The following is a 26,250-nucleotide window of genomic DNA, read 5'->3' as shown; positions in this document are numbered from 1 at the left end:
TATGACTATTCCATCAACTTGCTACTGTAAAAAAAAATTATTTACACTATTATTTTAGTCCAACTTAATGAAAAATAATTGTTTCATTGTTAGAAATTTGTTACATAGTAGAAACATTCCCTGACACAGAAAAAGTAACAAAACTGAATCAAATTAAAATGAAAATAATTTAGTCACATTTGTCAACACAACCTGCCTGAGGTCTGCTCCAGAGAGCAGGTTTAGCTTAAACTTTGAGTTTTGGCAAGAGAACTGTAGACTTTCCAGAAAGAGTATTAACTTAAACTACAACTCTTTTGAACTCCTCCCGATGCATTTGTCTGACCCACTGTTTTTATTTCCTCATTCAATTCGGTTCAGTTAGGTTTTATTTATATAGTGCCAAATCACAACAATAGTCCCCTCAATGTGCTTAATACTGTATGGTAAACATGCTACAATAATACAGAGAAAACCCCAGCAATCAACCAACCACTTAGGCTCAGGGAGGGGCAGCCACCTGCCATGATCGGCTGGGGATGAGGAGAGGAAGACAGCACAGAAGACACTGCAGAGAGCCAGAGATTAATAATAACTAAAGATTAAATGCAAAGTGGTGTACAAACACATTCATACAATCGATTTGTAAACTCATATCAGAGTGCATTAACTAATTAATTAAGAAATGTACATCTTTGCAAACACTGAAATCCCAGTTAGATGTTAGTTTTCTAGGACAGGACAGTGATGGTGATCACTGGGCATTGTAGATTTATTATAAGGTTGGCACAAAATCTATAGGTTGCGCTTTCAAACGCTGTGCTTGCGTACAGTAAGGCAGCGGTCAGGCTGTGAGCCATTTCCTCTGTGCTGAACCTTCTACTATCCATTACTATGTGTTATTCGCTGTGTAGATAATACAAACCTATATGAAACTTCAGACACGTAAACACTGATAAGGAGCCATTTTTCATGCTGTGACCTGTCACCATGTTGGATAAATTCCTGTCATAGTAGGAATTTTGTTGAAGATGATGTAACGCAATCCTGGTCACGCAAGCCTAGAGACCAGTCAGCCTACCCTTGGCAAAGTCCGGTCACTAAGGAAAAATGTGTAATCCCCAGCGGGTTGGCGAGTGGTTGCTAGCTGTCATTAGGTGAAATTAGCAGCAAAACGGGAGCTGCACCAAAAAACCGGAGGTGAAATAAATTATATAACTCTTTTTCTTGTATTTTAAAGATAAACATTGTGGTCCCCACTGACATACAGTCACATTTACAGTTTCACAGGAGTAAAATGGAGGCTCTGATGTTTATTTACCTGCAAACAGTCAATCTTTGAGCTCCATTTTAAAAATTTCCCCCGTGCTGTTTAACTCAGGGTGATCATACTAAAAGCAGAGTCCGAGCTCAGAAGTTCAGGATCAGACTCCGGGTTTGTTAACTTTGCTTTCTGGTGCAGGTCTGCTTTGGTACAGACGTTTATTGAAACTTGGGATGTCTGTGTGACTGTAAGCCTGTTTGCACTGTAATATCAACTCACCCCTAACAAATACCATCCATTCACATAAATAATTCAAAAGACTAAAACAAATACTGAAAGTAATAAATTAGCTGGTCCTAAACTGAATGGAAATAAAAACTCCAAACACAATATGAATTAACAAAAGAAATAAAATAAACAACTATTAAAACACTGATTACCTTAAAACAGTTAAAGCAAAATAGAAAATACCGACAGGCTACGTTCACCACAGGCCCCTCCGATCTTTTTTGTGTCCTTCAGACTATGATATTAGACATGAGGTCAAAAAAGAAAGAAAGATCCAGCCAGCACACTTCTTTACAATGCAAAAATCAATTATCACAGGCACATACTTGACAGCCATAACAAGAACAGGCAGAGCCTTGAATGTGTGTGTGTGTGTGTGGGGGGGGGGGTCTCTTAATGTTTTGGCATGAACTAAATAACTCTTGATCTTCCCCCCTGGGCTTTGTGAGTTAAAGGTGTGCCAAGAGGCCAGGAGGGTTTCATCCACTTTGTACATATCATTTAAATCAACCAACCACTTCTTCTCTTTTGAGCTGCATGTCCGGTTTGTTCCAAACACATTAGGTTCGCTGTATTTGAACTTCAATGTAAAAATGCCTCACAATTGTAATCCACTGAAAACTACATGAATTCTTACTGCAGCTGCTTAGTACAAACTTTTTGGCTACTCATTTCATTAACAAAACATTTAGGATAACAATTCTCTTATTTGAAGAGAAACCCTGCAGGCTATGGGAAAAATTTGTCTTTGCAGTTTAGAGGAAACTAGACAGTTGTTCCCCTTTGTTTGCAATGCCTGCAGCTTATGATTACCAAGTTAAACTTACCTGTCCAGCACATTACCAGCTTTAATGATTCCTGACTAATACTTAATAAATTGTGCCACTTCCTCAAAGTTAAACACCACCACCTTTAAACTGCATAAAGACTACAGATGCTATCTATGTGGATAAGCAATATAAAAAGCTGTAACCATAGGCAGCACCAAATACAATGATAATGTTATTGAGCTGCCAAATCAGCAGCAGATCTGATCTGAGTTACTGTCAGTGAGGTGTAAATGTGTTGCTCATTATCTACAGACCAAATCCAGATACAGATCACACTGTAATAATCCGTGCACAATAAATAAAACCCACGAGTCCAAAAGTCAAACTCCACCCTGTTGCAAAATGCACATGTTATTCCAAGCTCTTAAGGACATTTAAACACCTCTTAATCTGTCTTTTCAACACACAAACAAAGCTGATGTCCAATATATGTCTGATCTTTTGCATCCTAAATCCCTTCTTTTCACTTTCACTAAAAAACACATTTGTGTGGGTGAATTTTTTTTTCTGCCAAGCCAGTTCCTATATTACAAGTGGACACCTGGAGATTTGTCATGTTTCCAACCAGGAAACTAACTGAAAGTTTAACACGTTTGGAAAAAAACATTTTTTAAACTCAATTATAGCGTGTGTTTTTCTCTATCCGACTTCCTCCTGTGTAACTTTTATGACACAACAATCGACGCGGGAAGGACATACAGGTTCAATGTCAAGGATTCAGAACAGCTAAGGACAAAACAGATACAGCTTCATGGAAATCCTTTTAACAATAAAGACAATCAGAGTTAAAAGGGAGCAATGCAAAGCCGGTACCAGTGTTGTTACCACCTTTTATTTTAACTGTGACAGAGTCCTGCATTAACTGAAACCCTGACAACAAACCTGTTCTTCCTGTTGGTTTTTTCACGCTCCGCCCCAAACAATCACCCATGTATGAAACGCAAAAAACCAAAACAGGGCAAGTCAAGAAAACATTAACCATTCTCATGCAGTCCAAACCGACGTTTGAATCCTCAGGTTCACCTTCAGCAGCGCTAGTTAGAACATAAGCAGCAGTCTGAAGGGATTTTGTGGTAAAATGACTGCAATTGGGAAACATAATCACTTAACTATTACATGTTGACACACTTAGCAAAACTGACTGCCAGGCACAATCCTATAAGCACAGAAGCTTAAGTGAAAGACATGAGTGTCAAATGTGTTGTGGAGTCTAATTCACTGCAAAGTAGGCTATAGTATTATATATCGCAGCATAGGCGAGAGTTAAAACCGTCTCAACCGCATGTCAGACAGCCAACAACTGCACTACCTTTATGACAGTTCTTCCTGTAGATCACAGGATACTCAGAGCACAACTTTCTTTACCACTTAACTCGGGTCATAAACCCTGCAGCTTCCTGTCTCAGACCGGATATTGCTTCTTCCTTCCATCACCACAGTCACCGTGTCTGTATTTTCTGAACGAATGCACACCAGATCTCCAAAAGGTTACAGAGGCCAAAAACTAGTGCCTATTTTCACATTGTCACTCAATCTGCTGATTATGTACAGTAAAAAAACATATGAACCATGCTACTGTGACAGATTCACAGTGATCAAAAACAAGAACCAATTTTCACTGGACTAAAAGTTGACTGACTTATTAATCGATCTGCTTTCATTTATTCGGATTTAACAGTAGCCTGAAAGTCATCAAGTATTCTGGCTTCTCCTGTACGTGTCCTCGCAGGTTCATTTTCAGCTACCCATCAGGGCAGCATTGTCCTCAACTTTCTTGTTAAACTGCAAAACTGTTATTTTAATTTCCCAGTAAAGGCCAGATCGACCGCTCTTAGCTTTTCATATCAACGGCTGTCATCATAGTTTCTACTCTACTAAATGCTTTTTGTTTGTTTTTTTACATGTGGCTTGATAGTCTCTGTTTTGTGTCCGATATTACAAACTGATGCTTACACAGGTAAAGAACAAAAACATTCAAAGACCTTTAACAGAGTCACCGCTACCTCTGTGTCTTACAGTTTCAGTGAAGCTCAGTATGCTGGAAACTGCATTCATTTTTAAACTGGATAAACAGGCAAGTGCATTTCAACAGCCAGCTAGTCTTGCATTCCTATTCTGTCTCTGCAGGCAGTTTGTTCATTTGAATGCTGTTTACCAGCCAGCCTGATGTGTGTACTCTAAGAGCCAGCTGCTCAAAGGGAACTTTGAATACACAGACAGTCATGAGTTACAGTTTGCCAACTTAGTCGTGTACCTGGGCAACAAATAACACAGAAAACAATTAAAACAACAAAGAGAGAAGCAGGGCCTAACTATTAACCCTACTCACACAAACCCACGCTTCAGGTTCCTTGACTTAGTCAGCTGATCTGTCTTGGTAAAACTATGAAACCATCTGCTCAACTTGCCCCATCTTGTCACAGTAAAAACACACCTTTGCCGTTGTATCTTGCTATTAAAACTGCCTCGTGCATGTTTTTATCTGCCTGCTGTGTAAAAGCGAGTTGAAATACGTTACTGTCAAGGCTCTGTAATGCCATTGTCAATACAATGATAACATTGGGGAGGCTTCAGTGCGATCAGTTAGCCACCTCCGAGGCAAATGTAATGAGATTGCGAGGTGCGCACTGGACTGGACGGATACAACAGTTTGCCCAGTCGAGCGTTTCTTGGGTTCTCTTGGCAAGCATTGATGACAACACTTTCAGTTGTCACCACGCAAATGATGCAACCCCTCCATCCCCTAAACATGCTTAAAATATTTGTGAACTAAGTGTAGAAATAGCTTAAATGTCACACAGTTCTGTCTCCACCGTCACAGTGAGATTACACCTGCTAACTGCATCCTGTCTGGTGCAAATATCCAGTCTGTCAAGTGTTGGGGATTTTTTTTTTTTCCCCTTTCTCTTTTTTGTGCATTTGTTTGGGGCTTTATCAGTCTGTACTTTACAATTCAGGTCATTGATTCATTATGACTTCATTAGAAAATGCTAGAACACACAATTGCTCTAGTGAAGCAACAACAAAACACATAATGCAGTCTTTGTTTTCAGACAGAATACCTGTTCCTGTGCTTTCTTCGATGGACAAAGTAAGCAGTGTGGCACAGCCATGGGAGGTTGCTCACATTATCTCTGTTCCATCACGTTTCTATGCTCATGCCAGACCCAAAAATATTCTTTCTGTGGTCTTTTCTTTCCTGCGTGGCTCTCTGAAAACTGCAGACCAAATCACTGTACATCCTGTTTAGATAACGTTCATCAGCTTTAAAAATGGCTACATCTCAGCTTTTTGACACAAGGAAGAAAGGTTGAGCAGAAAACTGCCCTCCAGAACCAAAGCTTTCAATCTGACCCACCGTGACTTCAGGAAGGTCTTGCTTGTCAGGAACAGCTGTAAACCCAATGAATTACTACTCCTAGGTTACAGCATGAACGAGTAACAATTTCTCCACCTTAAAATGTACTCAGAGCTGAACCAAGGGCACCTTCTAAAAACCAACTTTTCTGCTAAAGAGAATACTAATGTCAGGCGAGGTATCTTCAGCCAGAAAAGTCTACATGACCCATTCATGCGCTTGGGAAAAAACATGTAAATCTTCTGAGTAGTAATCCAGATCTCTAAGGTCACATGTAAACAGACTAGGATTGTGTATCCCAACTTCACCAAGAGTGTAAGTCACACTGAGAAGCCTGCAATCAAAATACGTGGTTGCTCTTAAAGGATGAAGGACCAGGACTTTAGTCATAATATCCAATGTCAGGGGGAAAAGCAGTTTGGCTTTACAGAACTTTTCAAGACAATCCATTAGTGACTCGCTTGAGTGATTACATTCACGTACATATTAGTAAAACTTTGTGTGGTCTCAGCATGATTGTTTCTCAATTCTGCTTCCTTTTTTTTGGAAAAGTAATCTGACAGCATCCCCTTGGTCTCTGCAAAATTGTGATATCAAGCTTGTGATAGGGCTATTTTTTTTTTTCAAATTTGTATTAGCAGCAGATGAAGCATCAGCCATGATCATGACCAACCCACAGCAAAGATTGCTATTTTTAATGTCAAAGTACCCGTTTATGTTAGTTAGTGCTGCCAAGTTGTGCTATCAGATAGCCCTAAAACAATTCATTGTACATGCAGTGTCTCTTGACTAGTAGTCATAGTACAATACCCACTTACAGTGTTGATTGTCCTATCATTTATCTATTGTCTATTCCTGGTTTTATTACAAGCTACCTTATTGCCACAGACGGAAAATTATGATCTCCTCGCTGGAATTTTTATAGAGGTCTCAGTGCTTTTATCAGCAGACAGGTTGCTTCATTCGCCAACATATATCCAAGGCCATTCAGCATTTGCATTAGAGAAGAGCAAAAACAGCTGTTTCGTTTAAAGAAGTGAATGCCTCTTCCTGCTTGGCAACCACATCCACATAAATGATGACTGCATTTCTCTTAATTAAAAATTGACATCCATACTCATGGATAAATATCAGCCTGGAGCAGCAGTGCTGTTTAACTCTATACTCCCAGGGGAAAATATACATAAGCTACATCATCTGCATGTATGGCTCTCTGTCATGCAGAAAGATACTACATGTAAGGAAAAAGCACAAACACAAAGGTCATCATAACCTGCCCAAACAGGTTCAGCAGTTCAGATAGTAGTATCAGCGCGATGAATATTTGAGAGCTTAAGTTTTAAGATTGTGAATCATAATTCTAGCTACCCTGCGGTGTAAATGTGTATCTTTGGGGGAAATTTCCACCCTTACGGTGTCTCACTTTACTGATCTTGTGTAATTTTCGTGCCCGGATCCCACCTAGACGGGGTGCCAGATCAGCTCAGTTACCTGCCATTTAATTTAAACGAGCGGAAGCTGCTTTCTCCTTACCTTGGGCAAGTCTCGGAGTTGGTTGGCATCCAGCAACAGCTCCTCCAAACTCCGTCCGTAGCGAAAAATCTCATCGGGCACATAGAGCAGGGAGCAGTGGCGTTTATCGATCGTCTCGACATGACGGTTGCACCGCCACAGGGGTATACAGTTAAACATCACGGGGAAGGTGGAAATAAATCTCGTACCCGTGCGATAAAAGAAGCAGCGGGGAGGAGGAGATGGTGGAAGATGCAACAGATTGCTATGGCGGGACAGCCACCGACAAACACAAGCGAGGCGAAACTCGCAGGCAAGTAAACACCGAAACTCCCGCTGTAAGTCAGCCGCTGTAACGTTACCGAGCTAACGTTCCGCAGGTCGCGAGTAACATGGGTGCTCCAGTCCCCGTCGTAGGTTCACTTTGTAGTTTGCAGACACCTGTTTTTTCTCTCCACTCGGTTCCTCGTCCAACGTCCGCCTTTTTTAAAGCCCCCTCTTAAGCGTTAAACACACGGGCTACATCTCAGTGTAAAGGAGGGCGGCATTCTCGTGTGGTTTTTTTTCTTTTTTTTTCGTCTCGTCCTGGAGTTAATTTCCTCTCCCGTCCTGTTTCTGACCCGGAAAATTCACTCCCTCATTCCAATCCTACGTCATCATTCCAGGCTGCTCCTCCCTCCGGTCCCTCCTCTGGATCCCGTCCCGCACGGGGCCGCCATGATAGGGCACAGATGACTGGCAGCGGCCCGGGGCGGGGGAAGGGCACCCACAGTGTAAACCCCGGACCTCAAGTATGTGAATTATCCGAGTTCAAACCTGTATTATGTCTACAACTTTAACTTGTTACTCACTTGCAAGGTACTCATACTTGATACATGAGTTTTTAAGACCTGTACTACTCATATATGCAAATTGTGATTTAATTTCCTTTTTTAAAAATGCCATTGGGTTCAATAAGTACTTTAGTTTAAAAAAATATAATTTTCTGGTAATTAGTCCATGGTTCAGGTTTAAAGGGTTCCAGTGTTTTATCCTGTACTATTTTAATCTGCTTTGTTTATTTTATTTTATTTCATTCAATTTCATTCAACAAAAAAAGCGTGGAAATACTGTGTGAACTCAATATAAAAACAGAAAGCAATGAATTTCACATAATATATTCAATGTTTAGATCTCATTTAAAATGGTACAAATACAATGTCTTAAAACTGACAAAGCCACTTCACTGGTTCCCAGTTTAATACAGACTTACCTTTTAAAATCCTTTTATTATAGTTGATAAAATCCCAGTGCATCTCGGTATCTTTACCCAGTCAGACCTCTCAGGTCATCAGGGGCAGATCTTTTAACTCCTTCCTTGAATTAAATCTAAGTGTCTTGACTTTCTTACTTTGATCCTGTTCTTCACAACAAGCTGCCAGCTGACCTGAGGTCAGTTACAGCTAAATTCAAAAGCGAGCTTAAAACAGTTTTATTCTTACAAGCCTACACACAATAACTAATATAAATATTATATAACTAATAATAAATCCTATTATTATTTTTGCCTTTGTTTTTTATCCTGTGTTGAGTTCATATCTAATGAAATAGATTTAAAAGATTCGGATCATCGTACTCCTTTTTAAACATGTACATTGTGTTGTGTATTGATATTTGTGGCAATTTTATTTTCTTTACTTTTTTCTATTTACAATGTATTTTGTTGCTATTTCAGATAACTGTACATGTTTGAAATAAAACAGTCTGACAATCAATCATTCAAAATCTCCTGTAAGATTAAAGTTGACACTGACATCAAAACTGGGACATTCTCTTTCTTTTCTTTTTTTAGTACCTAATCATTTTGAATTTGATGCAAGCAACACACCTAAAAATGGCTAGGATGGGGGGAAATTTAACACTATGCTGCATCTCCTGCTCTTCATAAAGCACTAAATGTTTAGTTGCCAGGTCTGGAAGACCAGTTTCCCCTGGACTCTTTTATTACAGAGCCATTAAACCAAAGAAGAGCTTATATATAAAACGTCATTGTTTAATCGGACATTTATGTATCTGTCTGTGCCACATGCACTCTCCCACAACATTACAGAGGCTTGCTTTTAAAACTCGCCCTGGTAAAAAGTCAGATGGTCCCTTTTATCTTTAGCCCGGAGACCATCATCTATAATTTCCAAAAATTTTCCTTAAATATAGATTCATCAGAAACAATAATAATAATAATAATAATGGATACTTTATTGATCCCCATGGGGAAATTACTTGTTTTTCTCTGCATTTGACCCATTCACTCAGTGAAGCAGTGGGCAGCCCACTAAGCAGGCGCCCGGGGAGCAGTGTGTAGGGACGGTACCTTGCTCAGGGGTACCTCAGGGTAGCCGTTAAGTGGATTCGAACCGCCGACCTTCCGATCATGGGGCGACCACTTTACCTACTGAGCTATCCCTGCCCCACAAACCACAAGAGATTTCCACTTTGCCTCAGTCCATCTTACATGAGCTTGTACCCAGAAAAAGTTACAGCATTTTTTTTTCTGTTGTGTTTTTTTAAACTAAACTGTGGCACCTTTAGCAAGAAAAATCCTGGTCTCCTCCTGACTCCTATTGTTAGCCGATTTATTTTTCTTTTTAGATTTGTTACATTTATAGTGTAACAATGCCAGGGGCAGAGTGGCAAGAAGGAAAGCGAAGAGCAAAACAAAAACAAACGAAACTTTACTTGTAATTCTGTTCTTCTCAGAATCTCCAAGTTTTAACTTGATTTTATGGTTGCAGAGACAAACTGTGTTTTCTGACAGTGGTTTTCAAAAGTGTTGCTGAGCTCATGCAGAAAATTTCACTTCTGTTATTAATGAAGCGCCACCCGAGAGCACCAAAAGTAACTGAGTTTTTCAGCATTTTCCGCTGTATGCAGAAATACCTTCACATGGCTGTCTAACCAGTCTGCATGGTTGTTTGTTTTGCCATGGCCACTGTGCACAGTGTTCTAATTGTCAAATACCAGGTACTTATGCAACCACATACTGGGAAAGTCCTCCATTACATCTTTATCAACTGCAGCTGCACAACATCTACTTTGAGATGCCCCTGTGCAACTTTTAAGACATGCAGACTGAAAAATGTATAAAAAACATAGATCATAATATTGGATAGCATTATTCACAGACTGTATTATTAAAAAGCAGTTACCTTCTTCATGTCACCGCAAGTCACTGCTCCATAAAGAGACATCTGGGATTTATACTCTAAACACTTTGCAGCCTTAAAACAAATATCTAAATTTGTCACACTGGGCAGATGTTTATACAACCCCAATTCCAAAAGTGCTGGGATACTATGTAAAATGTAAATAAAATTGGAGGGCAACTAATTGTTGTATTCACAATAGGGCATAGAAAAATCTTTACACTGAGACATTTTTATACTATTTTGTAAAAAAAAAAAGAAAAAAAAAAAAGGTAGCTTATTTTGAAATTGTTGACAGCAAAAAAAGAAAAAAGTTTATTTCTTAGAAATAAAACAATATTCTCGTTTTATATTTTCTGTGTTCTGTTGAGAATAAAATGTGGTTTTGTGAGATCTGCAAATCATCGCATTCAAGGTTTTTTTTTTTCCCCATATTTCACACAGTATACAAACTTTTGGAATTGTGGTTGTACTTGCTGTATTTTGTACTTTTGGAGGTGTGACACTTAATGCACTGACTTTGGCAACTCCCACTCTTAAATGTATTGTCTCTGTAAAGCACTTTGAATCACCTTGTTGTTGAATTGTGCTATACAAATAAACTTGCCTTGCCTTACCCAATAGGATATAAACCCTGTTCAACCAATTACCCACTGACAGCTATATACCTGGTTTAGGTCAACTACAATGGCTTTGTGCACTTTGACTTTGATGAAGATGCAGAAACATTAACAGTTTGTTTGCACAAGTGTGAATCATTGTGCTGCAGCCATCTTTTGCCCTCTGCTACTTCGCCGAGGTCAGACTTGAGGAATGTGCGGAGTACGACAAATAATCCCTTGATTATATCCTTCTAAGGGTCAGCATCAGCTCCATTTGTCTTATTTATTTGGTCCTCTTGTGGAAGGACTGCTTCATTAACCCTCAGAGTTTCCGTTTGTTCCGTTCTCTGCCAAGATGATGGTAAATGGTAAATGGCCTGCATTTGTATAGCGCTTTTCTAGTCCATAGGACCCCAAAGCGCTTTACACTACATTCAGTCATTCACCCATTCACACGCACATTCACACACTGGCGATAGCAAGCTACATTGTAGCCACAGCTGCCCTGGGGCGCACTGACACACTGCTTCTATAAAGTCCAGGTTCTGGGGACGTAAATTCCTGACTCAGTGCTCCATTGTGTGTTTTTGTATCCAGGTATGCTTTCACCGTATTGGCAGTATGTTTGGGATCATTGGTCGTGGTGGATCACAATCTGCACTTTGCTGTGATGAAAATTTCATCCTTGACAAGATCCAACACCACTGGCTGAAATGCAACCCTGAACCAAGATAGATCCTCCACCTTGTTTTACAGAGGACTGTAGTAACTGTCGTACCTCTTTGACCTCCGTATATACTGACCATTTAATCCAAAAGTTTCACATTTGCACTCACCATAAGACCTGTTGCAGTCCAATTCTTGACTTTTCTCCCCATCTCCCTTTCTTAATGACTTCTTGACAGACACCCTTTGCACAGACATGCCTAGTGAGGCTTCAGTAAACAGATGAATCAAACTGAAGGGCCATCTTCCATCTGTCCAGTATCCTGTGTGTTTTATAAGAACGCCATGCAGTGATATACCACATTTTCAGCAAAGAATATTTTGGAAACCTTTGCTTGTGCATAAATACCATTTTCCCCCATCACACTCATCTTTGGATTTTTTGCAGATTTGACCAAAGAAAAGTGCCTAAAGACCCAAATTAAAACTGTTATGTGCAGGCACAACATTGGTTCATCCCATGAGTTTTCTGCCTTTTTTGTAACTGGATGAGTCACAGGTCAGCGTTAAGTGATTTAGACAAAACATTCCTCTGAAAGTGGTTACTGGATTCAAAATGAGCAAAGAAAGCAGCCATTATTTTTGTCTGTTGAAATGGCTTCTGTCAACTATTGCTCAAGACCACTTTAAAAGAAAAAAAAAAAACTAGAACAGAGTCCAGCTTTAGCTCTTTGGAGCAAAATATTAATAAATCAGGGATATCTCAAGACTGCACAGTACTGCACATAAAGTTGACACGTTTGCTACATTTGGATTCAGTTTTGAATTTATAGTCCTGCAAGAGCTGAGAGATATGATATCAGTAATGTCAAAATGCCCATATAATATGACTATGAACTCTCCAATTTCAAAAGAGAAAAATATTTAACAAAATATCCTCTAGAGGGCACCAAATGCCATTAAATGGATGACCTTGTTCCCCTTAAAGAACAGAGACAAAATCAAAGCCAAGTAAATTTGCTGACTTCATGGCCCATTTAATAGTGAAGACAACTTGCAGAAAAGAAACATGGCACTGCCTGATCACAGTACATATAGACAAGCAACACAGAATAATCTAAAGTGAACACAGGCTTATTACTGCCCAGAGTTAATCATTGATCGAGTTCATGTTGTGCACATCCACACCGTAGCATTGTATAAACACTTATCTACGTCCGAGCTGTTTCTTAAATGCCTTCAAGGACTTCGCCATCATTGGAGCCACTCCTGTGAGAACAAAGAAAAGTATAAATCATCAGGTAAAATGATGTCAGGATTACTATGCACATGGCACATGTATTCATTTAACCTCCAACCTGATGATCAGTGAAAAATATGCATAAAAGAAACAACTGAAGCAATCAATCTGGGAGGCTTGGAAAGCCATAAACTACCAGCTCACTTGTTTTTTTGCGCGCGTCCTGTGTTCCGCTTCCCCCTGAACTGGTGCTGCTGGGCCTGCTGGGCTCATAACTCTGCTTCGATCGATTGTCCTGAATCTTGACACTGAACAGAGGAAATAAACTGAACTATTTAAAAGAGTAAAAAAAAACAAAAAAACAATGCAGATGAAACTACAAAATTAGCGTCCATCTACCTCCAAAGATCGGTGTTACACACTGCTGGTGAGCACATCCCATGTTGCAACAACTCACAACAAAAGCACCCAAGGCTCTCTACAACTAGAATAAAACCAGTTTATCCAGCACATTGCTCTAATTCCTGTGTTTAGCCAAGCTCACCCAAAAAGCATTTCGCCCACCGTTATCACATGAATCTCTGATGGGTTATGACCCCGCTAAGCTGCTCTTGTTTAGTGATCACGTTGTGGTTAAGGGCTTTTATGTGGAAAAGGAACAGAACGAGCCAGGTGTCCACACTTTGCCAAAGATAAACAGATGCATATAAATCCCCCAGAAAAGCTCTTTTATGGGCTTTTTGTTCGTGTACTTAATATTGAGACCAATAATATAAATGTCATGAATATATAAACATTAGAAAAATATGCTCTAATGTGATTTTACGAAAACCTGGTCAGAAGATGTATCATCTGTATGTAGGAGGCTGAAACCCACCTGCTCCTGGGCTGATGAGGCTGCTGAACAGCAGTTCCATGAATTTCCTGCTGAATTCGCACATCTCTCGGTGGCTTGGCAACCGTGTGAATAAATGCCATCTTCACCTGCCGACCTAAGAGATGCCAAAAAAAAAGAAAAAAAAAAAGGTCTAATGAAAGCCAGTATACAAAACAAACCTCACTAGAGACTACTTTTCTTCTACTTTTTACAAATTTCAGAGTTTTAATTCATACAGAACTTCTGGATGAATATCAATCAATAAAATGTCTTACATCGACCATATGGCTGTTTTATTTCTGAATTATCACCAGTAGGAATGACCCGAGTTGCATTCAGTGTAGAGCAGTCACCTTTGGGTTTCTGAGATTGTGCTGAGACAATAGTTTTTGTCAGTCTTTTCAGTTTCCTTTCTCTCTCTTCAGATAGCCTGATGTACATCTCTTTCCATGATTCATACTCTTGAAGTTTGGAGTCTTTGAAGTCTCTCTGACAATGTTTGCCCCATAAATGGTCTGTCACGCCGACATAGATCTGCAAAATTAATGAATGGGGGGGGAAAAAATTAAGATATTTGTAGTACAGTAAGAGTACCACGACAGATGTTTACACAATTACATTGGAATAATTAATAGATGATGGGCATTAATTTTGTAAATAACTTCACATAAATACATTGACCTTATTAAACTATAATATACCACAGTATACACAGTATATTTCAGTGTATTTCTAATTAGGCAGCTCATTCTCTCTCAACAATACTTTAAAGATAAGAAGCATTTTGGGGTCAATTTGAAAGAACGGCAGATGTGAAATTGACAAAACAACATTTGTCACAATCACGTCTCCAAGTCCTTTTTTTGTCCAGGCCTTGAAGACCTTGTGGCCAAACCAAATTTTAATGAATTGTTAACATGACCCCAAATCTACACCCCTACAAAGTTTTATTAGAAATCACTTAGAATATTTCAAGCTATTGTGTTTACAGTATTACACAAACACGCTATGAAAAATATAACCTCCTTGGAGGAGACAACATCCTCTACATACTTTGTAACCAAACAAAACAAAATAAATAAAGCATAATGAGGTCAGAAGGTTAGGTTATTCAAATAAACATTGTTCTGCATGACAAAGTTTGAATGTGGCTCGATCATCGATGCCAAGTGTGGGAGCCCTCTCACAAAGATGCACTTTCCATTGGCACGCAAGTTTAGACTTCTCTGTTGACTGAAGGTGTACACCTTATTAGCCAAAGCCCAGAGAAGACACATAGGCAGTATCAAAAACATGTTGAATCTTGCCTATATGAAAAAGATCATCTGTTGTACTGATAGCCAAGGAGGACGACTGAAAAAAAACTTTGACTAGAGGATCAAAAAACTAATTTGGAAGAATTTGTGTAACTGTCCTTTCATATAAAATATAAACCGATTGCCCAATTTCACAATCCCAGCTCATGGGTATTCTGCTTTTCTCCAATTTCACATTATTGTAGGGTCCATTTCTCTAAACAAACATAAGATGTAAAAATGGGAACTTTAATTGTGCACTTCTCACCTTTTGATACCAGATAGACTGAAAAGTATTTAATAAATTAATAACCAACCAGGAAGTATAATGAAAATCAAAGTTCCTCACAGCCCTGCCTCAAGTAGTGCAGTTAAAAATGCTAACCTTTTAAATCCAGATTTATATTTGTGTACTTATCATTAGATCATTATCATAAAAATTATATCCACAAATATTCAGGTTATGTGGTAGATCACCTGACTCCTATTGGGTAAATATTTGCTTTTTTTGGGAAAGGGGCATGAAACTCTTAAAACTGATTTCTTAATCCATATCACAAACAGTAATGATTAGGTGGTTAAGGAAAAGCAGATAAACAAGGCTTTCAACCCAGATTTACAGGTACAAACTGGGAGGAGTAAACCCACTGCTGGTCAGGTAGACCTATTAAAGTGGCCACAAGGTTTTGTTCTGCACTAAACATGTTGGCGTGTCACTTTCTTACTGGGTTACATTCTTCGATGCGTAGCAGCTGCTCTGGGGTACACTTCTCCAACACAGGCTCGAGGATTTCAAACGGGACCCCGCCAGTTTCATAAAGCACTAAGAAGAGATGCCTGCACCTAATTATTAAATCAGACATAAACCAACAGAGCCTAGGAAAAAATGTCTTCCTGGGCTTCACTCACAGTTAATGTTGTTCTGGAGGGTGCGGATACACTGCTGGTACAAGCTCAGCATGGCTGGGAGAAAAACGGTCTTGGCACCAGAGTACACCTGCATCTTCCTGTTGAGACGCTGGCCGGTGAAGACTGCAGACTCCTCAGAGACGTCACAGAAATCAGGCTCCACAGGCTCCTTCTCCACTTTAAAACGAAAGCAGAGGTGTCAAGAGCCAAATGATAAAGCTGAAAATACACCTGCATTTACTGAACGTGTACCTTTCCTTTCATAGTAGTCAAAGCTGGAGGGCTTGTCACATTCAGGTAAAGCAGCAGGCAAAGGAATGTTCATCAGGTGCATTACAGGCTCCAGAAACTTCTATAAATAATGAGGCATTGTTAATCAGCATCAGCAAGTTGGCCTTTTCTCCGTAAGCAAAGATTCTTGACAAATATACCTGTTTTGGGGCCAACTCCATATTTTTAATTACAGGATCTTTTATTTGTTGCTCACTGGGAATCATCTTGGGTTTTTTGGGCGGCTTTCTCATTCCAGATCGCTCCTTTCTCTTGTAAACAGTCATATCATAGTTCAAGTAGGACTCAAAAGACATAGAGGGCTCCTCTGGATCACTTTTAGTCTCATTCGTTTTCGCCTTCTTGTGTTTTGAATGTTCCCTTTCAGACTCCAGCGAAGTTATATGCTTTGTTTTTCTCTTTTGGGCGTCGGAGCTTCTCAACATTCCTGACATTCTGTCATCCTCCTTGCCTCCCCTCGACTCTTTCGAAAGCTTTGATTTTGTGTTCTTCTCCCTGTCTGACCCGAACCTCCCACTCTCAGAGGCACTTTTACATTTCTCTCTGGAATCAGATCTGGATCTTTGTTGGCTTTCCTTCAAGTTTTTGTTTCCGAGCAGACGATCGCAGTCTCCAGGTTTTTGGTTGCTCCGATCCTTTTTCTTCTTCTTGTCCATTTTGTCCTTCTGTGTCAACACGTCGTGCCGGGAGACGTACTGGTTTTCTGGACTTTTCTCACAGTCTGTTTTTCTTTTCCGTCCCTCACATTGTCCTTTCTGTGAATCCATTTTCCTTTTCCCTGTTTTAAAGTTGCCGTCATCTGAAGAATCACTATTCTTACTGTGATGAGATGTTAGAAGATTATTGTTCACATCTTCCATTTCCAAATTTCCATTATTTGGACTGCTTTGATCATCTAGTTTGTCTTTCACAGAAAGGCTCTCAGAGAAAGTCCCATCTTCTCCACGGCTGCGGAGAATGAAAATTCAAGATTAAGCCGCTAAACACATAAAATTAAGAAGCAATGTTTTATTGTTAAATGCACTTTACCTTGTGGATTCTTTGGAGAGCAGCTTTTTCCAACCTTTTACTAGAGACTTTGCTAATTCTCCAGCCTGTTCATGTCTGCGTAAGGAGTTAACAGTTTTGCCAATTCCAGTCTCCTAATTGATGATCAGACCATTATCAGGGAAATAAAAATGAAAATCAACCACAATGTACATCAACAAAAAAACAGTCTGTGAATAAGAGACTCACGGCAAGAACATCTAAAGTGATATCCAGATCCTTGAGTTTCTGCAAGATTTTTAGAACCTGGAAAGAGTGACAAGCATATTATCCCCACTGCCTGCAGCCATGCTGTGGTGCATTTCATAATGTTCAAGCATTTTTGTCAACATAAAGGTGATTCGATTGATTGTTTTTGGTTAAAAAGTACCTAGAATGGGACCTCTGTCAAAGATAAACTGACTTGCCAAATATGGCAGTCCTGGTTTTGGATTGCCACAGTAGCTGACTGTGCATTTTAGAGCAGAACCTATGGGGACCTTACACACCCACTTAGACTGCTCCTTTTACCCTGAACTATAAATGGATATAGCCGTGGCTGGCTGATGGGAGGTGGTAGTAGTAGTAGTAGCACCAGCTTATGTCTTTAAAGCTAAATTGGTCATTTACAGATTTTGCGTGTAAATTCCTCAACTGAAAATTGATCCACGGGATACAAAGACGATATGAGAAGGCTTACACGGCACAGGCATAGGTGGTTAAAGTTGCCTGCAGTGCACTGATGATGGACAGCAGCCATAAGCTGAACAACTGCAGGAGCTGCCATTTTTAGCAGCAGCCAAGCGCCTCCAGTTTAAACAGCCTGACCCTCCACCCACACACACACACACACACACACTCCAAATCAAAGGATTTTCAGTGCTGTGTGAAAGCGGCAGGGAAACACTGCCAGCTCAGCTTCTGTTCACACATATACTAATACAAAATATATACAAAAACAAAAATCAAATTGAGCTTCATAATTTTCATTAAGGGAACAAAGTCATTTTTTAAATAGCGCCCGATGTGGCAGCAGGTGTTGTGAGCCAATGATTAGACAAAGCCATGACTAAAGCAGGTGGGATTTGTTCAGCCGGTAATGAAACAGCGGTGAAATAATTCTTCGAAACTTTCCGGGTTTTTGGGATTAGAAAAACGTTTTAAACCGTTTAAATCAAACGATAACTACCGTAGCAGGATCTGCTTTGTCTGAGAGCTGACGTTTGAGCCTCATGATTTTCTTCACCACATCAGAGCTGCTGGCCATCACGGTGACTCACGTGAAGCCGTCTACACACAGCGGGCAGCGCGCGCTCGTTGATGACACTATTATAGTAATGGGCGGAACTAGTGACAAATGATATAATGGTATGTGAGGTGTGGCTTTTAAAATGATGCCACTAATGCTGGATCATCTTAAGCCTATTGTTTAAAGAGCTGCTTCTTAAAGCATTTACTGGGAGGGGGGTCCTATAATTACAACAATTTATAATAAATACGTGTATATGAACCGGTAACATATAGTGCTTCTTGAGAATATTATTGCTATGGGACCTTTTACTGTGTGGGTCTTACAATCAGAGGTGCCCACGGGCTATCGTGGAGATTTGGTACTGACTGAATTAAATTAAAATTGACTTAACTCAATTTTGGTCATTTGCAGGCGCCTATCTGGAAGCTGTTGGCCTTTTGAACACACGTGTAAGGCCAATAAAATGGATATAGCACCCTTCAAATCAGCAAACAGCAATAATCCATGCTGGTGTGATTTAAAAAAGTGAAGGTTTTGTATCTATAAACAGGTTAGTTTTGAAAAAATAATTTATTTGATTCAGAACAATTCAATTCAAGTCAGTTTTATTCATATAATGCCAAATCACAACAATCCCCTCAAGTCACTTTATACTGTAAAGTTAAGACCTGACAAGAGAAAGTCCCCACAATTACATGCTGATGTTTTAATGAGTATTTAATAATAATAATAATAATAATAATAATAATTATTATTATTATTATTATTATTATTCTCAAGCTGCAGAATTCACCTTTATTCAACATCTCCTCAGACTTCTGCTGTCTCTGTCTTTTGCTGTAGCCTTTTAGCATGCAGATCATTAAATGTGCTGTACTGGGACACTAATTGCTGTAAATATTACAACATCATTTTAATGTAAGCTGGCTGTATTTTAGGAATACATGAATGTTCTGTAAAACAAAAAAAATATTACAATAAAAAAAGCTGTAAAACAAATGACAGTATGGTCACTGTGAATTTTGCAATTACATTTTTAACGTTGCTTAAATGTTGCACGTGCCTCTCTATAATTAAACCTTTATTTGGCAGCGACATCGTGTCTGCAAATGAATATTTACTTTTAATAGTTTTATTGTAAAAGTGTACAAAGTTGTTTGCACTAATCACGTAACACATGGCATCCCACTGAGGATACACAGCCACCCGGCAGTATGTTGTTATCAGATGATTACAGGCTATTATGGGACACTTTCACGTTGAGGGTCTTCTGCCACTGGTATTGCACAATACTTGATTGGAACCCACTCCCCTGGAGGAGGAGTTTACTGCATATCCCTTTCCATGGGGGTGACGGCTGGTCTCTCTCCTGCTCCAGTAACTGGAGGTGCAAGCTCCCTCTTCACCGGCCTCAACTTCATTTTTTAGGTAAGTTTCTAAAGCTTGATTGTTTGGCATTATAACAAAGCAGGAGGCAGTCAGAGGAAGCTCGTACATCAGCATTTGTAAGCTTTTACAGAACAGAAAATCTGCTTTCTCGCTCCAAATATTGTGCTTCAAAATATCAAAAATGTCTGATGAGTAGAACTTGTAATTTCATTTTTCAAACATAGGCATGGGAAAAAGAACTATCTGTGTCTGCTAGGCCTGTGGTAAATAATGCCAGCAATGACGTTTCTGATAGTGTTTTGTCTTGTATACGGTCGTCATTGTAGACTTTAAGACAAACTTGAAACAATTTATGAAAGAAAAGTGTCAAAAAAGAAAAGAACAAGCAAACAGTCAGAGGACATTAGGCCTGCTGTTCATGTCTCAAAGTCTATAAAAGGAACGTCATGGGTGAGCCGGCCAGTGTTGCTATTCCTGGACATGCTGCTGATAAATTGTGACAGATGCAACGAGGGAGCATGCTGATGCACTTAAACACTCCTGGCTCACCTGGTAGCACACGTTTTCAAATCTGCCAAAAGAAATCTGAACAGTTCCAAAACAAAACCAACATTGAAGGTGGAGACATCTTACATATTTGACAAGAAAATGATTAATATAAATTAGAAATATAATAAGATCATATAAAATATAAATACAAAACAGATAGCAATTATTCGCTCATTGATGATACTATGAGGACAACACATCACATTTTAAAACTGTAAAAACTTTATTGTTCATTGAAAAATATAAGCTCATTTTCAGTGTTCACACAGGGTATGGTGAGCTCAGTGCAGTTCATTATGGTCTTGTTAAAATAAGCAAGGTTCTTACCAAAAGACAAGTTGGCTGGATGGCAATATATGTTGCCCTAAAAGCCTGACTATGTGATTTTCAGGATAAAGGGTGCCATGTGCACCTCCTGAACCCTCATGTCCTCACACGTGCTGGCTCTCGTACCCCACACTGTGACACTAAGCTAGATTTTCCCTTTTCTTCTTTAGCCCTGGGGACGGGGCACCAATGAGTTCCAAACAGAATTTCAAATCTTTAACAATCAGTTTTTCTGCTTTGCCTCAGTTCATTTTAGCCTCCGCCCTGTCCCTTTTGTGCAGGAATTTCTCTGAGGGTTATCTGAATCTTCCTTAAAGTCTTTGAATGTCTATAACTATTTGTCCTTATGGTCTTTCACAAAGAGCTGAACACTTTCTTCAGTTGCTTTCTCGGGTGCTCTTTTTTACCCAGTTATTTTACCTATTAGCTTGGGTAGCTGTGTCTTTTGCTGCCCCTGTCCCCACTGCTTAAAATGAGTTGCTTTCATCAATAAGATAACCCAGAAAAATTAATTTCTGTCACAAGTTGCATTTGTCGCACTTTATCTGCAGCTGGTTTTATCTAGTTCGCTCATAAAACACTTTTTTATCCATTCAAGTTGAAATAGACTAAAAAAGCTAACATTTATGTGCTCATTTTTCAGAAGGTCCGGGCTGTGTTCTGCTGCTAAAACCATGGCACCCAAAAAGAACAAGGTAACCAAAAAGAGCAAGGGAGACATAAATGATATGGCCCTGATGGTTGAGAACAGCCCCATCAACAAGATTAACGGGCTGAACACTCTGCTTGAAGGCGGAAATGGCTTTAGCTGCATTTCGACTGAAGTCACTGATTCTGTGTATGCCCCGAACCTCCTTGAAGGTCTGAGCACCATGAGAAACGAAAGCTTCCTCTGTGATCTAACAGTCGCCACCAAATCAAAGTCATTTGATGTGCACAAGGTTGTCATGGCCTCTTGCAGTGAGTACATTAGAAACATCTTGAAGAAGGACTCGACCCTCCAGAAGATAGACCTGAACGACCTCTCACCGGTTGGCCTCGCTACTGCAATTACGTACGCATACTCAGGAAAGCTCACTCTGTCGCTCTACAGCATTGGCAGCACTATTGCTGCAGCCATGCTGCTGCAGATTGGCACCTTAGTGAAGATGTGCAGTGACTTCCTCATGCAGGAGCTCAGTGTGGAGAATTGCATGTACGTAGCCAATATCGCTGATGCCTATGACCTCAAAGAAACCAAGGAAGCGACTCAGAAGTTCATGAGAGAGAACTTCATTGAGTTTTCTGAGATGGAGCAGTTCCTGAAGCTAACCTATGAGCAGATCAGCGAATTTCTGTCAGATGATTCCCTGCAGCTACCTTCTGAAGTTACAGCCTTCCAGATTGCCATGAAATGGCTGGACTTTGATGAGAAGAGGTTAAAGTATGCGGCAGATCTGCTAACTCTCATCAGGTTTGGCACTATCACTCCCCAAGACCTGGTGAATCATGTCCAAGGTGTGCCAAGAATGATGCAGGACCCCGAGTGCCACCGCCTCCTCGTCGATGCTATGAATTACCATCTGCTTCCGTACCAACAGAACATCCTCCAGTCACGCAGAACAAAAGTACGTGGTGGTCTCAAAGTGATTCTCACAGTTGGCGGACGCCCTGCCTTGACAGAGAAATCTCTCAGCAAAGACGTTCTCTACAGAGATTCAGATAATGTGTGGAATAAGCTGACGGAGATGCCAGCAAAGAGCTTCAATCAGTGTGTTGCAGTCCTGGACGGATTCCTGTATGTTGCGGGGGGTGAGGACCAGAATGATGCAAGAAACCAGGCAAAACATGCCGTGAGCAACTTCTGCAGGTAAGAACTAAGACAGGCAAGCCCACCATCTGTCATTTTAGTTAGTGTATGTGTAGCATAAAATAATCCCTTTTGCATTCCTTAGGTATGACTCCCGGTTCAATGCTTGGATTCACTTGAGCAACATGATCCAGAGGCGCACCCACTTCAGCCTCAACACATTCAATGGCCTCTTGTTTGCCATCGGAGGGCGAAATGCTGATGGTGTGCAGGCCTCCGTGGAGTGCTACGTGCCTTCCTCCAACCAGTGGCAGATGAAAGCACCCATGGAGGTCCCCCGCTGCTGCCACGGCAGCTCTGTGATCGACGGAAAAATACTTGTATCTGGAGGTTACATTAATAACGCCTACTCCAGGTCTGTGTGCTCTTACGACCCTTCCACTGACACCTGGCAGGATAAGAGCAGTCTGAGCACGCCTCGAGGCTGGCACTGTGCCGCCACTGTGGGAGACCGCGCCTATGTGATCGGCGGAAGCCAGCTAGGAGGGCGCGGGGAGAGGGTGGACGTCCTTGCTGTCGAATCTTACAACCCTCATAGTGGGCAGTGGAGCTACTGCGCACCTCTTCACACGGGGGTGAGCACAGCAGGGATTTCCATTTTGAATAGCAAGATCTATCTCCTCGGTGGCTGGAACGAGGGCGAGAAGAAGTACAAGAAATGCATTCAGGTTTACAACCCTGACCTCAATGAATGGACTGAGGATGATGAGCTGCCAGAAGCCACAGTCGGAATTTCATGCTGTGTCGTCACCATACCGACACGGAAAACACGAGAGTCCAGAGCCAGTTCAGTTTCATCTGCACCTGTCAGTTTATAAAGAATTAGATCATAACAACCTTGTACTTTACATGTCTGGAGGTTTCCAACTTGTCCAAGCTCCTGAAAATGGTCCTTAGCTTTCATATTATATTTGGCATCAGTAAAGCCAGGTAATGGTTATGAAAGAGATAAATTGATGTAGTAAATTATTAATTTATCTTCTTTATTTTTTCCTTTTTTTTGACAAATCTAACTCTGGGGCCAATTCAGCCAGACTAATTTTGTTAGCCTTTTTTCTACAGCAAATGGAGTGCTATTTAAAAATCAAATATAAGATATAAATTTCAAGATTCCTGTTAAAATTCACTTGCAGCACAACAATTTTATTTGGCCCAGTGCCATGGAAACAATGTATGGTGTGACAGTCTTGTTTATGGTGATTATAGCTACTGTGATTCTCAGATACTTGAAAAGAAGAAGAAGCTGGAGCTGGAATAAGTGTTGGTGTCACCTACCAGGAGTAGGCGCTCGTGACTGGTGTTGAAACGCACCACGGAGCAAGACTGCAGATTCTCTGCTTGTGTGCCACGTGCAGCATTCTGCAGCTTTGCTCTGTATGTTGTGTGATCACCATAAACACTATTGCAGCAAAGAAAACAGGTTGGGGTTAGGAACGTGTTGGAACAATGAGGGTTGAATGAGTTTAGATGTGATGGTGAGACACTGTTTTTGTAAAAAGGACAAAAAAAAAGGAACAAGTTAACTCGGGAATGATGTTCAGAGCCTGAGCTTTGCTGGAAATCGTTATTTATGGATTCCCTGACTGCTCATGTGTTTCCATTTTTTTTCTTTGTTTTAATTAAAGAGAATAAGGATAAGCTAGTCTGAGCTGTGGTCATTTATTGAAAACCATTTTTTATTGCTACTCTTGGGCACACTTTGCATAAATCAACAAATCAGAATGTGTTGTGTTTGCAAATTTATATGTGCATTTACAGCTTTCTGTGCTTTGTAACTGGGCTGAAAAGTCCAATGACCTTTCAATACAACTCATAAAGTTTGAATTTATGAGTCAGAAACTGGTGGGCACCATCTGCAAGTATTACAGCAAAACTTGGCTAACATGTGCATTACAGTTTTTTCTGATTGCTTAAGCACATTTTTTGTAACTATTGGCTAATTTTGCAAAACTCTTCACACAAATAAGAAAACCTGTCACCCAATAATCAAAACATTGTAGTTCTCTTGCAAAAGCGAACACAGCTAGATTAACTCTTCACACCTTCGTAAAAATGGTGTTTCCGTATCAAACAGTACACACAAGCCATCATCTACTAAGCACACAATGCGCCAACTGCACACTGATGGTATGAATACAAAACACATCTGGCTTTTGCTTTCTCTGTGCACAAGGTAGGCTATGTCAGTTTGAGCTCATACTTCTGTCATAGATCCATAAGCATAGAGGGATCCAAACTTCAAGTACTGGTGTTTATTCAAACACATCAAGACGAACACAAGTGTCTATTTCCAAGTATAGGATTATTTGCAATCGCCATAATGACTATATGAGTTACTTGGTCTGCAGTGAACATGCTTCCTCTGCCCCCAGCATCTGGTCATCTAGCAATTCTGTAAAGTAACAATTTCAGTATTTTTACATCAATGGTATTGGTGTGTTTCTCATTGGCATATGGCAGTGCTACAAATCTTTGTGCGAAGTGACTGTACTAACCGATTCTCATTTCAAGATGTCCTTATGGTACTTGCTACAGTGTAGCGGCTCGAGTTAGGCTGGACCCGTTGGCCAGCTACCCTCAGGGTCATTCCACGGTTGATTACATGGTCCACTATTGTAGCTCTGATGTCATCAGCAATTCTATTTCTTACTCTTCCTACCCTTCCTCTCCCCCCTCCTCATCTTCCTCTCCCCCCTCCTCGTCTTCCTCTTGCTCCTCCTTGTCCTTGTCGTCCTCTTCATCCTACTTCTTCACCTCCACGTCCTCTTCCTCGGCCTCCTCTACTTCTCACTCTTCCTGCTCCCTCCATTGTACTCCGCACACACAGCTTACCTGTATTATAGTGCTTAGGCTGATTGCAAAGTGAACTAATTATCTAAAAAAGTTTTCACATGTGAAAGTGTGCCAGACAGTTGGCAAATTAGTGTTAATGATAGCCATACATGTGTATACTTTTGCTAGGAGTGTGTTGGAAATTTGGTAATTGAGTGTTGTGCAGTGAATTGTGCCTACAGTTTTGCAAAGTGTGTGTTACAAAATTGCAAACTGAGTGCAAAGCAGTTTTTGTGTTTTTAGTTTTGCAAACTCAGTGAGTGGTTTTGCTATAAGTCTGAATAGTTTTAGAGATTGTGCTACAAGAATCACAGTTAGGGTTTAAGCATTCAGAAAAAACTGTAATACAATAGCACAAAGAGCTCACATGGAAGCAAAAGTAGAATGTGTTTGAACAGAGCGTAACTTGATAAGATAAGAGATCATAACTCACAGTCAAAAGCTGATGAAGAGAACTGATTTCATAACTTGAATATTTCACTGTTAAGTCTGTAAAGTCACACTGGCCTTTATGACAAGCCCTTAGTTAGGCATATGACATGCTCATCTACGTTGCCTGTAGCACAATGTCTTATTTCCAAACTAGCTGTGAGTTTGCTCAAATATCTAAGCTGTTGACTCCATATGTCCCCTCGAGGTCACTGAGGCCTGCTAGTCCCAAAAGACTCAAATGAAAAACAGCTGCGATTGAGCTTTTTCAGCTATAGCCCCCAAACTTTGGAACAATCTCCCT

General features: G+C 40.2%; 3 protein-coding genes and 1 long non-coding RNA gene across 7 annotated transcripts in view; 1 reads left to right on the top strand and 3 right to left on the bottom strand.

The window, feature by feature from the left end:
• Positions 1–7,856, bottom strand: part of lrrc1 (leucine rich repeat containing 1) — a 23,441-nt gene extending 15,585 nt beyond the window's left edge. The window contains exon 1 of the mRNA XM_085477900.1: positions 7,253–7,856. Coding sequence (XP_085334026.1) covers positions 7,253–7,411 — 159 coding nt within the window. The 5' untranslated portion in view covers positions 7,412–7,856. The remainder of the gene's footprint in view (positions 1–7,252) is intronic.
• A 4,837-nt stretch (positions 7,857–12,693) lies between these two features.
• Positions 12,694–18,609, bottom strand: eloal (elongin A, like). 3 transcript variants are annotated; one of them, XM_085477896.1, is made up of 11 exons: positions 18,509–18,609; positions 17,530–17,586; positions 17,323–17,435; positions 16,434–17,241; positions 16,255–16,354; positions 16,003–16,179; positions 15,819–15,916; positions 14,074–14,332; positions 13,799–13,913; positions 13,126–13,229; positions 12,694–12,950 (listed from the first exon to the last, which is right to left on the bottom strand). In XM_085477896.1, the coding sequence occupies exons 1-11, from the start codon at positions 18,584–18,586 to the stop codon at positions 12,889–12,891; spliced, it is 1,971 nt and encodes a 656-aa protein (XP_085334022.1). In that variant the 5' UTR covers positions 18,587–18,609; the 3' UTR covers positions 12,694–12,888. The 3 variants fall into 3 exon arrangements, with proteins under 3 accessions (XP_085334022.1, XP_085334024.1, XP_085334023.1); XM_085477898.1 differs by having other exon boundaries at positions 14,152–14,332; XM_085477897.1 differs by having other exon boundaries at positions 16,255–16,351.
• Positions 18,610–19,913: 1,304 nt separating this feature from the next.
• Positions 19,914–24,323, top strand: klhl31 (kelch-like family member 31). 2 transcript variants are annotated; one of them, XM_085477894.1, is made up of 3 exons: positions 19,914–19,999; positions 21,480–22,685; positions 22,771–24,323. In XM_085477894.1, the coding sequence occupies exons 2-3, from the start codon at positions 21,511–21,513 to the stop codon at positions 23,501–23,503; spliced, it is 1,908 nt and encodes a 635-aa protein (XP_085334020.1). In that variant the 5' UTR covers positions 19,914–19,999; positions 21,480–21,510; the 3' UTR covers positions 23,504–24,323. The 2 variants fall into 2 exon arrangements, with proteins under 2 accessions (XP_085334020.1, XP_085334021.1); XM_085477895.1 differs by having other exon boundaries at positions 19,921–19,999; positions 21,483–22,685.
• Positions 24,324–24,917: 594 nt separating this feature from the next.
• LOC146695601 (uncharacterized) lies at positions 24,918–25,934 on the bottom strand. The gene is made up of 2 exons (XR_014923599.1): positions 25,181–25,934; positions 24,918–25,077 (listed from the first exon to the last, which is right to left on the bottom strand). It is a non-coding gene; the product is annotated as an uncharacterized LOC146695601 (long non-coding RNA).
• Between the last annotated feature and the right edge of the window lie 316 nt (positions 25,935–26,250).

Source organism: Copadichromis virginalis, linkage group LG13 (genome assembly GCF_057382275.1).
Source record: "Copadichromis virginalis isolate Kocher_CV1m ecotype Utaka linkage group LG13, C_Virginalis_male_GT1.1, whole genome shotgun sequence".
Taxonomy (NCBI): Eukaryota; Metazoa; Chordata; class Actinopteri; order Cichliformes; family Cichlidae; genus Copadichromis; species Copadichromis virginalis.
Note: the sequence above shows the minus strand (reverse complement) of the source record. Positions and strands in the feature narration are given on the sequence as shown.

Bases quoted from the DNA above. Each gene is read 5' to 3' on its own strand.
- eloal (XM_085477896.1), bottom strand. From the start codon at position 18,586: ATGGCCAGCAGCTCTGATGTGGTGAAGAAAATCATGAGGCTCAAACGT. The intron at 16,180-16,254 runs GTACACGTTCAG...TTCGTTTTAAAG, and splicing joins TGACTACTATGAAAGGAAAG to TGGAGAAGGAGCCTGTGGAG. The intron at 13,914-14,073 runs GTAAGACATTTT...GGCATCTCTTAG, and splicing joins AAAACAGCCATATGGTCGAT to GTCGGCAGGTGAAGATGGCA.
- klhl31 (XM_085477894.1), top strand. From the start codon at position 21,511: ATGGCACCCAAAAAGAACAAGGTAACCAAAAAGAGCAAGGGAGACATA. The intron at 22,686-22,770 runs GTAAGAACTAAG...TGCATTCCTTAG, and splicing joins GCCGTGAGCAACTTCTGCAG to GTATGACTCCCGGTTCAATG.